Source organism: Neovison vison, chromosome 6 (assembly GCF_020171115.1).
Source record: "Neovison vison isolate M4711 chromosome 6, ASM_NN_V1, whole genome shotgun sequence".
NCBI classification, from domain to species: domain Eukaryota; kingdom Metazoa; phylum Chordata; class Mammalia; order Carnivora; family Mustelidae; genus Neogale; species Neogale vison.
The window spans coordinates 103209702-103223669 of record NC_058096.1 but is presented as its reverse complement, the minus strand read 5'-3'; the positions used below and the strand labels follow the sequence as shown (position 1 = coordinate 103223669).

The following is a 13968-nucleotide window of genomic DNA, read 5'->3' as shown; positions in this document are numbered from 1 at the left end:
TTTAATAGTGCCATAATAAATAGTTTCCCAGAATGCAGAATTGTATGCATTTCTGTTTTAGGAAGTTCACCTTGCTTCATAAGAAAAAACCTGTGATTGTTATGCATCCCAATTTGTTATGCAGTAGATCATTGTCTTACTTTATCTTTCCAGAAGTCAGTTATTTTAAGAATTGCGGCCTTATAAACTTTTCAGAATACATATGGAAATTACTGTTATATGTGCTAAATAAAATCTCAGTAATTGATATCCTATCGTGGAGATAACACATTATCATTCAGTAATGCTCGTTCTGTTAAGTCAAAACAAACTCAAGGCCCTTCCAGCATTGTGAAGAGATTCACACATTTTAAAATCTAATAACTGCAGAGAAATTGTTTCTTTGTTTTCATTAATAAAACCTGCCACTCATTACATTTTAGAAAGGCATGCCTGAGAAAATAGGCAGTTTTGCTTCCTAGAGTAAACCTACCTTCTAAATACTTAAACCCCTGTGTGAGTCCAAGATCATAATATAATTTCAACCTTTTTTTGCTGCATGGAAACTATCAAGATTTATCAATCTCTGGAGTTAATATTGACCCTAGCTCTTAATTCCCTTTCAAATAACAAACCCCCATATGTCCACTTTTTTAATCTTTGCCTATGATATCCCTATATGCTACATTTGTATTTTAAGTAGATTTAGAACACAGATACTCATATGTACTTCTCAGTATAAAATTATTTCTTTCGGGAGGCTTTGCCCAGAGACCTGAGAAAATGGAAGTTTTCGTTTTTAAAATGTTTAAAGAGTATTTAATTTTTACATAGTATAAGATGTTTCTAATTGGGTTATGAAGGTGATATTTTGTTTTGTTTTTTCCATTCACATCTACTCACAAAAACTTAATAATCCAGTAAACTAAAAAGACAGAAAGCCAGCATACCCCTTTATAGTCCAAAATTATGCTTATATGAGACAAAAAAATGTGGGGATATATGTATCAGTGCTTCAATTATTTATTATCCTTTATTTATACCTAGGTTCTTCGCGATCCTCTAATTAAAAGGCATTTCTAAAACCTTATTAAAATTCTTTGGTTTCAAAATCATTGAGAGTTGAAAATTTTTTCACCAAGTTCATACCGTCTCCACAAAATACACAAGCTGGGTGAATTTCTGGGATGTTAAGCTGTTGAAGAATTTTTAGAAGTTTTATGACACTTTCACTCTTTTTATGCCCGATCCACTAAAAAAATGACAGAGTCCAGGGACCACCCAGCAAAATCCCTTTGGGGGAGTCAGACACTGATCCTGATCCCTATCTCGGACTTCTCACTGTCATGCAAAACATTTAAGGATGTTATAAGAACAATTAGTAAATGAACTAGGCAATCCATAGCGTTTTTAAATCAATACTATAAAAATTATGTTCATGTCATGTAAATTGCCTTAAAATATATTATACATATAAAATACTATGTTAAAATTAAGTATGTCAGCTATAAAGGTGAAAAAGTAGCTAACTAAAAGTTCACAAATAATCTCTTTTCAGATTTTGTGTGTTTTCTCCTCAGCCAAAAGCCTCAAGATTCACTTGCAGCAGCCTACCTCTTCATTTATGTTGGATTGCTCTTTAAACATTAGAATATCTTGTAATAATAAGTAAAAATTTCTCCTGACACAAGTCATTGTTGATTTCACTGTTATAGGGAAAAGGCTCTAGGGCGGCAGATAAGGCTGTTGCCATGGTGATGAAGGAGATACCGAGGGAGGAGTCTGCTGAAGAAAAGCCCCTCCTAACTATGACATCACAGGTGGGCAGACCCATAGGGTTCCTGTAGGAAGCTGACATATGTTAATATATCAGACATTGTGATTTTTAACTAGCAAAAAAACAAAACAAAACAAAACATTAACTTGAACCAATTTTTAAAAAACACAGTTTCAATGAAACAATTATACAATATAAAATGAAAACCAAAATTGCTAAAAAAAAAAAAAAGGAAAATTCCATCATTTAGTTATTTGTGGATGTTAATTTTCATTACTCAACTTTAGTTTTAAAAAAATGTATGTGCAAGTAAACCATGTTGCTACTTTATAAAGGAATCTTGTTAACTTTGGGAAAGAAATAACAATTAAGCTAATGGTACATTTGAACAACAACCAAAAAAAAAAAAAATCAAATTCCTGTGAATAAATACAAGTTCTATTGTATACATATGTCAGTTTACCAGTAGAATATCTAAATTTTCTTAAATGTTAAATATATTTATGTTGTGACTATGCATACTACATATATGTCTATACATATTTATGTGGATAACTAATTTACAGGAATGAGCCAGAAGTCCCTGAGTCCCCATGCAGAAAATGGCATTTGTGACCTCTCTTATACTTAGTGACCTTGACAACAAAAATATCATCTCTATTATAAGTGCATGAGAGCCATTTTCAGCATTTATTATAACAAGTATAGAAAAAAGTTTGCATTTATATGCAAAGACACGCTGAGACTGTGAATCCTGTATGTCCTCAGGGACTTTTGAAACACCCTGTAAAATCCACATAAATATGTATAATATACTCATCACCACTCTGTGGAACTATCAGTTTTAAATTCTTAAATGAAAAATATTTTTACTTGCATTTATCTTATAATTTAGATTAGATTGTTATCTTAAACATTTCTTGTTCTCTGTAATGCAATAGTAAATGCAGTGATTCAGTTCCAATTATATGAACATGTCTAGAATTAGAAACATGTCCATTTACAGTCCTCATGAAAGGCATTTATATCAAAAGCTAAATTATGGCAACTTATTTTTAGAATATCATCAGATCCCATCCCCAGCTGCTGCCAACATGTGTGGTTTTAGTTTATTCTAAACACTGTGTTGTAAGTAATGAAAATCATAACAACATACAACAATCAAAATTGAATAATAATAAAAGTTATCAAGGATTCCTAGGACTTTGGGATAAATTTTGTATTGTGAGTTTTTTATCCATAAAGAAGAGATGCTTCTTCCCAATCACACAGAGTAGTAGTTAGAAAGAAATTTCTTCATATTTACCAAGGTCTCCATTCCCTACATAATTTATATAGTAAAACATATACAGTTTTACCTTGATCTCCTGGCCTTTGTAGAATCCGTGTCCAAAATATTCAGCTCACAATTCCTCAGGTAAATGCTATGGGAGGTGAGAACTAGTTGGGAGTTCTTGGTTAATGATAGCCATGTTCATTAGCAGATAAGAGCTACCCAGAATCTCCATCGGCATAGTTGTGCTCTAACATATCATTCAGAATATCACGAGTTAGGACAGGCTCCAGCACCCAAAATTCTTTTCCCTAAACCACGCATTGCTATGTGCTTTCCAGTAATCCCTTTCAAAGATCCAAAATTGCCATTATAACTTAAGCTTGAATTTAAAATTTAATGCAAAATGATATTTTTTATTTTTTAATTTAGAAAAGAAATTGTGATTATTACTATTTTTTCATATTCAGAATATTTGTGTGTAGCAAGTTCCTTCTTTAATCCCTGTCTAATGTTGCATTGACTGTTTTTGAGGTACTAGTTACAATTTTACTGCATGAAGATTATGTAATGCTTTCTCTGATGCATCATCTTCTTGTTGCATAGTGGGTAGTTTATGAATCAGCAAACAGGAGTTCTGATTCATAAAATGTAATGCACCTGTTGTGTTGATGACTTTATGGAATTAATTCAGTGACAGCTGTGATACAATTATTTCTCAGTCAAATGCAGCTTTATTAGTTGACATACTTTTTCCACTGTACACAAGTGGCTTCTTTCCTGCTATGCACCAGTGGCATGCACAAGCCAAAAAGCAGCAGAATGATCTGAAAAAGTGAGTACTTCTCATAGCAACCATAGCATCCAGTCTGTGCACCATACCACATTCTTACTTGTTATCTTGTGTGAATGTATTAGTGTCTTGAAATATGTTTGTCCCAGCATCTCCTATAAAGCCCCTTATGACCTAGCACTACATACTACTGAATACATTGACTCATCTTCATCACTGGTATGTCAAAGCCAGCTGCTCATTCATAAATTCCAGATATGTCTGAAGCTAATTGCTGCTCTCTCAACAATGTCCTTAGGACAACCATAACTAGTTAAATACAAAATAAGTTCTTAAAACCCTGGGTTCGCAGCTTGTTTAATAACTGTTCGGTCAACAGGTTTTAAGTGTAGAATAGTTTAAATTGAAGGATTTTTTGTATTATGTAATTATTACAATCACTTTTAGAGAGATTTAGCCAAACATACACCAGTGAAGTCATGTATAGTATGCTGAACAAATTGAACTAAAACAGAAGAGTTGGCCGGGTGACCTGAATTCAGAAATTTCTGGGCCCCTGAAAGTTGCTTTTTGTTTAATTCAGTTATTAATTCTGTATTAACAAACATATGTCAAGTACTTCATAGAAGCTCAGGGTCATGCTGTCCTAGATGAACACCTTAAGTCAAGCAGTAAACAAGTAAACAAGTGTGCATTGATGGAAGATCTGAAGGAAAATAATATGCCCTCAAGTCTTTGAAGGAAACGGTTTCTTTAGGCCTGGGCTGTCCAGCACAGGAGCTACTAGCCATATGGGGCTATTGAGTGCTTTGGGGCTCCCAACAATTGAGATGTGCTCAAAGTATAAAACACGCACCCGATTTTGAAGATTTAGACCTAAGAAAAGTAATATAAACTATAGCATTAATAATGTTTCATTGATTACATGTTGAAATGATCATTTTTTGATACATTGGGCTAAGTAAAATACATTCGTAAAATTATTTTTCTTTTCAATTTTTTTGAAGTGGTTACTAGAAAAATTTAAATTATCAGTTTCTCATGGTAGTTCTATTGTATAACACTCCTCTAGACTGTAATAAGTTAATCCAGTTTGAGGATAGAAGGATCAACTATGTGCCAAAGGATTGATTGTGTCATAAAAAATTATTCTTCTTTATGAGAATGAAATTATGTTAGCAAATTTTTTTTCTCATAAGGAACCATCAAAAGTTTCCATTTTAACCACATCCCCTGGTACTTCTTTTTAGCAAAATACATCCCATTCATTTTTTGTTACAGAACATAGTATCTTAAAACTATGTATTTCAGATGTCTTCTTGCTAAGGAAATTTTTTTTTTTTTTTGACAAGCTCAGCCTTTGTGTTTCTATCTGTCCCCACTCCTTATACCTTGATACTGAAAATATTTTTATGTCTGATAAACATAAAAAGAATAATATCCTTGTTTGGAAAAATGTTCTCAAGGCTACTAAATATAACCTTGTTTGGATTTCTGTTACCAGCCTGATATAATTGCTTTATGTTCTCCAGCTTGCCTCAGTGTTGGTACTGCCCAAGCTGTAAACAGTAAGATCTGTTCATTTCCCCATGAAAAGATTCACATCTTTAAGTCTAACTTTTCTGTCAAGAAAGTAGTTTTAGTCGGTGGACATTCAGATCAAGTCAAATAGTTAAAAGTGATTACATGGTTATCCTTTACTGGAAGCGCCCCTGGGACCCATATGTAGGAACATAGGTAGAGGGAGGAGAGCAGAGCAGAACCATTAGTACTATTACCAGCTCACAAGAAATTAATTCTGTCAGGTGTCAGAGTTACTATATATGACAAAACTCTCAAAGTATGAATACTTAAAGGAAGCATGCTAATGATCTAGTGAGTCGTCTTGTCTTTTCAATGGATTGAGTCAGTTAACAAAACTTATCATCAGTTTTGATAAGGTCACTATTTTGATGGGCATTGCACAAATTTCTAAACTTTCATAGGACTAATAAAGCCATAAACAAGTAGTGCAATTACAAAATTATGAATGAAAACCTACTTAAAAAATGACACATATTTTAATCAACAATGTCATAAATAATAAAGGAATTTCCAAAATACATAAAGATATATATTAAAATTATATATATGTATATATATATATAAAACATGGGAAAAAAATCTCCTTTTTTTTCTATTATTTAGATGAGGTGAGAGACATGGTATATCACTACCAATTATTTAGGTCAACAATTCAGCTATAAGATACTTTTCAACTGTTTTCAGCTTACTAGCTTCAGTGTTTTAACTTTTAAAACTATTCTTTAAGTACTAAAATGTTTAAAAATAAATACAAAATATTTCACTTTAAACCAAAGCAACAGTTTGAGATCATCAACCTGGAGTGTAGACGTATGGGATAATGAGTTATTGCCATTTACAGAACTTGTTTTATCATGTAAAATGTATTTTGGTTTGGATTTAATTCTTAGTGATAGAAGTTATCACAAACACTTAGCTCTATATTTTTTTAATGAATCAGAGACATGGTAAGCATATTGTTTAAAGGTAAATAAACATAAAGTCATAAACTATATAAACATACACTGGAGTTAAGTAACAGGCAGTATTTAAAGGCAAAATACTCTACTTTCATCTTAGTTAAATACTCCCCTATAGTTTAGATTACATAATTAATTCAAATTTTTAACACCAAAATTAGAGAAATTCAAGTTGAACTAAGGCAAATGCATTTTTAGATAAAGTTTTAAAATAGACAATAATTTATTAAAGCTGGATGTGATTATCTGCATTCTGCTCAATACTAAACACTGTATTGATATAAAATAAAACTAATTTGGTGACTAATATTAGCCATATCAACTGACTGGTCTAAGTCATAAGTAAATTGAAGGCATTTGACTGAATATTTCATTCACAACCTATGATTACAAGGGAAGTGTAGAGTTTCAATAGTCGGTTGAATTCTGGGTGACCAGGAAACATCTCCATGCAAGTACTCAACTATCTTCTTACTCCTGCAGTTTCCCTTCGTTTCCAATGCCCACTGATCATATAAGGGTTTTCCCTCAAAGTCTTCAAATTTGCATCTCTGAGTTAAAACCCCTGAGTGAGGCAGTAGTGTTGTCTTGAAGTGTCACTGACCTCCCATTTGTACTGGTCTATTTCCTTCTTCCAAGGATGGCATGGGGCACACCTATGCCCTTAATTTTCTCATTAGGCTTTCACTTTTAGCATCCTTGACTGTTTGGTAGAACACTTGCATTTGGAAATGAATCTTTAGGTAACTCTAGGTTCCCAAATTTTTAAATAATGTGAAGCTGGGGGAAAGTGGACTTAGGTTTATGATTTAAAACCTTCCAGGAAACTGGTCTACATTTCTGAGGACTACTGGCTTCTCTGTGAACTGGCCCAGTATGAAATTGAAGATGGTCATGTAATCATTCTTTTGTACAATTCACCATTCAGTTTGACTATGAATCAGTCAGTATTTATTAAACTACAGCTATGAGATACAAAAGTTAACTGGGTAAGATCTCTATGACCTCAAAGGGGTCATTGTCTTAGAGGAGGAAAACAGGTAAAATGGAAGTCTAAGACTGGGTAAAACCTAGGAACATGGAGATACTGTAAGAAGACCCTCACTGCCTCCTGCTGAAGAAGGTTTCCAGACCTTGTGCCAGTGGAATGGGGTCCTGAAAGAGAAGTGAGAATCTGTCACCATTAGAAAGGCTTGAACTGATTTAAATATTGAGAAGAGGAACATAAGAAATGAACATTTTAAATGTAAACAAAGTGAGGAGACAAAGGCCCTAAAAACTAATCAGGTGGGTCATTTTACCTCAGATACGATAATCTGATTGATCCAAATTGAAATCACTCTCTTAATTATTTTAAAAAGTGGAAAAATTTTGACTCACGTTTTATTATTTTTATAACATCAATATACTCTGTACTCAAAGGATGAAATGAGGTAAGTTCATAGAGCATTTTCAAACTGAAGACAGCAATTCTAAGCAAAAGTCAGTAAGTCATATCCCACCGCTAAACAAGGAGAGAATAAATGGCATATAGTTTGGAAGCAAAGCTGAAGGGATATCTTTGGGGGATTCAGCTCAGTTTGCAAGTGTCCTTTATGACCTAAAAGATTTACTTATTCTCAGGTCACCATAGAAAAACCATAGATTTGTTTGAAAATGAGGAGGAGGTCATGTGAAAAGCTACTCCTATCTATACAAATAAAAATAAAATAGGACTTGGTCTGGCTAAAATAATGATTCTCAAATTCATCCAGCTGAAGACAGAATTCAAAATTGGACTGCTATAAACAGATATTTTATATCCTCAGCTTCTGCAAAGTCACTGTCCCATTTGGTAGGCATTTATTGATCCCCTCTTACATGAGAACATTCTATTTGAAGTTGTGAAAGATAGTATGAGTAAGATGTAGCCTCCGACCTCAGAGCTTTTAAGAAACGGGTTCATGATATTTCTTGTTTTATCTTCCATATCTCCATCAAAACCAAAAACTTTCAATTCCCAAATTAGCTTTCCATGCTATCTGAAATCTGGCCCTTCATCTTTTTCACCCCAGAGACCTGCCACCATCCCCCACTCCAACCCCAGCATTTCCCAACAGGCAGACTGTGCTCCTCTTTGAAAAACATGGACTCAGAATGTAGTTTGTTATTTTGCTTAAGGAACAGCTCAGTTATGGGAATTGGGCAGACCTAACACTCCCTCAGTCTGGGTGTGACATGTGCTGGGAAACTAGATAGTAGGTGTGGGAAGAGGCAGAGGCCTTATGAGGCAAAGGAGAAGCCATGCCTCCGTTCTGGGCGCCTGAGGGACTCCCTAAACATCCCCCTCTTTGGTATTTCTTTCCTCCTGTGCTGAGAAAATCTGAGAATGCTACAAGTGCTTCCTCCGGAAAATAAGTTTGAACTTTCATGAAGAGAGAGGCTCTAAAAAAAAATCCTATTACCTTTGACAAACAGACCTGCCTAAAAGGACAAGGCCTCTCAATTAAGTGGGCCTTTTCCTTTGTTTTTCCATTTAGATATCTGTCAACAAGGGCATTTCTAGATATCTCCTATCAAATTCAGACTATAATTTTTTAGTTTTTACAACTAAAAGTATCTGTGGAGATCTAACACCCTGGTCTTCTAAAACTATAGTTAATTTAGGCCCATTCCACACATCTACTCACAGAGCTGTGATACAGGAATAAATTATTAGTTCCTATGTTTACAAAAGAATTTAAATATATCCAAAATGAGGAAGCAAAATAAGAAAATAAGACTTCATTTTCGTCTCTCAAAATACAGCCTTACAAGTCAGTATTTGAAAATCTAGAGATTTGGGGGCACATCTTTTTCTTAGAACAAGTAGAAAACTAGAGAGCTATTCCCATTTTAAGAAATGCCGATCTAAAAACTCCTAAAAAACTCAGACAGTTAATTTAGGAATTAACCACTTGCATATCATGAGTATATTTATTTCCCTTACCCATGGAAACAGAACCTAAGGAAGTTTGGATTCTAAGAGGTGCAAAAGAACTGAAAGTAAATAATTGGCTGCCACTGATCATTAAAGACCGACTAAATATCACACTGAAGGATTTCTGGAATTAGGGAACGAGCCAATGGGAAAAGACAACTGAATTGATAGAAATCCATTTTGCATATAGATTTTCAGAAACATATCTAGTGGATACCTGTACAGTTAGTATAAGTATTTCCTACTCTCCCCAAATAATGCTTGTCATGAACCACAGAAGCATCCCAAAGAAATGTAAGGAAGGATATGTGCCCATAGATGACTTGAGCTTTTTAAGAGAGAGAGGCGAGGAGAACATTGATCCACACACATAGAGCTCTGTGTGTGCGTACTTAATCACACAACGCGGACTGCCCACCCTAACCAGAATGTGTCACCTCAGCGTCTGAGGCCACTCTGCCGGGTCTCAGTAACATTTTATCCACTTGAAGAGTAGGAACTGTGATTCAAGAAGAGTCATTTTCTACATTTGAAATTCAGAGAATAATTCAAAAACAGTTCTAGGAGGGAAAAAATAAAAAAGGCTTGAGCTTTAAAACTGAAGTTGGCTGCATCGAAAATATGTTGACAATGCTAAAAGGCTCATTCCCCATCCCTTGATATTTTTTTTCTTTCTTGTCCCTCCCTATTTATTTGTTTATTTATTTATTGATAGGCTTGCTATTCTCATTTCGTTGCAAGGCTGCATTGTAATTCGTCCTATTCTGCAGTTTAACAAAGCCCTTTGATACCTGTGTTCATTTGTTCTCAGCTGGTGAATGAGCAGCAAGAAAGCAGACCCCTCTTGAGTCCCTCCATCGATGACTTTCTCTGTGAAACCAAATCGGAGGCAATAGCAAGGCCAGTAACGTCCAACACAGCCGGTAATTCTTTCACTTTTAACTGATCCTCAAGTAGAGCTCATTTTCACTACAGTGAAATGCGTATTTTCTCTCTGTGATGCGTTTTAAGTGGAGAGTGATCTTTGCAACCAAATGAAAGTTGAGGACATACATATTCCACATAAACTAATACATAGGTTTGTATTCTAGAAGAATCCGCAGTGTAGTTTACCCAACCAACTTTGCGAACAGTAGCACACCACTATCAGTAATCATTTCTCTATGCATACCTACATCTTTGCATCTCGAGTCACATTACAAGGAGTCTTTCAAACAATAGCATCTATTTCAGAGTAAGGTTTTTCAAAGTTCTGGCTGGAAATACTGTGTATGACCAAAGTCCAGTAAAATTAAAAGTTAGGCAGCCCCTTCAAGTGATTGAGATGACAAAATTAAAAGTTTCAGATATTGGAAACATTATAGAGCTAATTTCATTTTTCTGTCACGTAAATGTGTTACTTGTTTCCTCTTACGACAATTTATTTGAACATTCTTCTGGAATTAAACCTACCCAGACAGTGAACTCTCATTTGTATAGGCCCGAGTAAGTATCATCCAGTGAGTGGATGCAGGATGCCACTGGGATGAATCACACCTCCCCTAGTCCCCTCTGCATTTTTCAGTTCTCACAGATGCTAGTCAGGGCTCACCCCGAGAGAGCTACGTAAGATCTGATGTAACGCTACTTTTTGCCTTCTATATCAGAAGCCGCCTTTCTACATTGATTTTATTCAGTCAGAGTTCACATTCAAAGGCAGGTTGTTCAAATAAGGATGAAAAAATAGTGTTCAGAATCAAAGAACAAAGGCTATGTTGGATTTCAGGAGAGAGTTTAATGGAGAAAGGAGAGAACAATTATGTACTATCTTCTCTGTTTCCCCATCGTGTCCTCAGCTTGATATCGCCTGCTGTATTTTCATTATACTTTTAAGTAAGTGAAGAAAATCGTGGGTGAAGGATTTCCCTTAAATGCTAAAAATTACAACCACAAAAAAATTACAACCCAGCTGTAAAAATTACAACCCAAGATAGAGGCACTTAATGCAGGAGGGTAGTCTGGGACCTCTGGGTCAAACTTGGCAACATCAAACCCCATCTGTGCCACTTAGCAGCTCTTCACTTTGGGCAAGTTACTTGACTAAGTCTCTTTCCTCCTCTGCAACAGCAACATCTATATCTCATAGGTTACTTGAGAAGATGAAATGAAGCAATCTACGTAAGCCCTTCCTTAACACCATGTAAGCTCTAACAGATGTTACCATTACTGTTAGATATCAGGTTAGAAAACAGTATACCCAACACTCCCCTTTTCAGATGCATTAACCTTCTACCACACAAAAGCAATCATTTTCTAAATTCAACTATCATTTTGAGAGACCAAGCAAATAAAATTGTATTTGGTACATTTAAGCAGGAAATTAAATAAGTTCGGATCCTACCAGATCAGATTTATCCTCCCTATCTATGAAACTGAAGCTCACCCCTCCAAAACTAGAGAGCTACCTTTAGAAAAATGCAGATGTCTCTACGTTCAGGAAAATCCATAAGAACTGGATGCACAGAGAAGTTCCTACTGTTCAAAAAAAAAAAAAGCTGCAAAGCATAGACTTTTCAGATCTTGATTCCAGTACCTTCTGCATTTTCCTACTCCCACTGATGCTAAAACTAAGTCATTTAGGAAGGGCCCACCAGAGAGAGCAACATAATATTTAGTTCAAAAGTCACTTTTCACATTGAGTTTTCTAATATACAAAAAAGGCTTGCAAAATATTGAAAGAAAAAACCTCAAAAGAATATGTAATTTCTTATGATTGCAATATGATAGTATTGCCTTCTGTATTCATTTTCTAGGCTTTCATGACAAAATACCAAACACTGAGTGAATTATACAACAGATATTTATTGTCTTGCAACTCTGGAAGCTAGAAAGCCCAAACAAAGGTGTCAACAGGGCCATTCTCTCTCTGCAGTTGCAGTGCTCGGGAAGAAACTGTCCTAGGCCTCTTACCTAGTTTCTGGTAGTTCCTTGGCTCATGGCATGTTCATATGACATTCTCCCTGTCTGTATGTTTTCCTGTGTGTGTCTGTCTCTGTATCCAGATCTCCCTTTTTCATAAGGACACCCGCCATATTGGATTAGGCGCCTACTCCAATATGACTCTTCTTAACTAATTCTATTTCCAACAGCCCTGTTTCCAAATAAAGTCACATCCCAAGGTACTAGAGGGTTAAGACTTCAACATTTAAGAATTTTTGGTGGGAACACTTATCAGTCCACAATACCCTCCAAAGTAGAGGTTCAAGAAAAATGGTATTTTGAGACTGTGTGGTTTCAGGATAAAAACAGATTTTTATCCTGAAGGAATACTCTTATTTGATGTGTTTTTTGTTTGTTTTGTTTGTTTGGTTGGTTGGTTGGTTGGGTTTTTTTTTTTTTTTTGGGGTGGGCAGTTAAGCGTCTGACTTTTTTTTTCTTAAAGATTTTATTTATATATTTGGGAGAGAGAGAATGAGAGGGGAAGAGTCAGAGGGAGAAGCAGACTCCCCGCCAAGCAGGGAGCCCAATGTGGGACTCAATCCGGGAACTCTAGGATCATGACCTGAGCCAAAGGCAGTTGCTTAACCAACTGAGCCACCCAGGTGCCCCTGATGTGTTTTTTAATCTTAAAAGTATATCTCAAGGCAGAAACACTGTATATTTTTAATACCTAAGAAATATACTTTTTAAAAAATATTACAGAACGCACTATTTGGTATCTCAATATGCAACATTATTATACATCTTTAAAAAGGAAAAATTTTTATCATACATATACCTTGGAAAGAATTCTAATCTGGTCCAATAATTTTATAGCTTAAGTTTCTAGACAAAAGATACAGTTATCATTTTCTGTCTAAATTTCTAATAAAAAATAGTAATTTTAGATAGAGCATTGTCATTTTATAGAATAGTATGAAATTACATTGAGAAATCAGGACAGTTATTGAACTTTAAGTGTCTGTTACATTCCTGGTATTATTTATATCCTTACACTTAAAGAATGGATATTAAATAATATATAATGGATATTAAATAATCTTGGAGTATATGGAAGTAAATATGGAAGAAAACCTGCTTCAAGCTTATACCAAGTCAATCAAGAGGAAATTTGAAGAACCTTGTGTTCTGAGAAGCATTTGTACTTGGCATTTTCTTCTAATGAAAAAATTAAGCTAGTGTGCCACTATCATAACACTTACTTAAATATTTAAGGAATATAGTTCTTATATAAATTAGCACTGAATACAATATGGATATTTATCTCTTCCAAATGTCTCTCAGATGATAAGGTTTTTCTCTACTGACTTTAAGAGAACATATCAATCTCCTGTCTCATAGAAGTTCTAAACTATAGTGTTTAATTATCTTTTTTTACTTTCTACTTGTTTCTACCTTAGGATTAACTTTTTGTCATCCCATAGTGATAATATCAAGCAGATCAAATAAGAATGTTTTTAATTTCTTTGCCATTAACACCCTAAATTATCTTTTAATTCATCTGTGATCTAGATGATAGCTAATTCCATGGCCCTCTCAAACTGTATCCCTAAATGGTATGTAAGCTAAAATCACTGCTAATATCCTGGATTTTAAAATGATAAATAAATACATTATTACAGATGCATATATCAAATGCTTGGAACGTAACTAGACAATGGATGT

General features: G+C 34.7%; 1 protein-coding gene across 8 annotated transcripts in view; it reads left to right on the top strand.

Annotated features, from left to right (window-relative positions):
- Positions 1-13968, top strand: part of PEX5L (peroxisomal biogenesis factor 5 like) — a 226363-nt gene that overhangs the window by 124637 nt on the left and 87758 nt on the right. For 5 of the 8 annotated variants that reach the window (XM_044251841.1, XM_044251839.1, XM_044251842.1 and 2 more), the window contains 2 exons: positions 1695-1799; positions 10136-10247. The exons of 1 other annotated variant lie outside the window; for it this stretch is intronic. In XM_044251841.1, coding sequence (XP_044107776.1) covers positions 1695-1799; positions 10136-10247 — 217 coding nt within the window. The remainder of the gene's footprint in view (positions 1-1694; positions 1800-10135; positions 10248-13968) is intronic. 2 more of the 8 variants (XM_044251843.1, XM_044251840.1) reach the window with 1 other exon arrangement.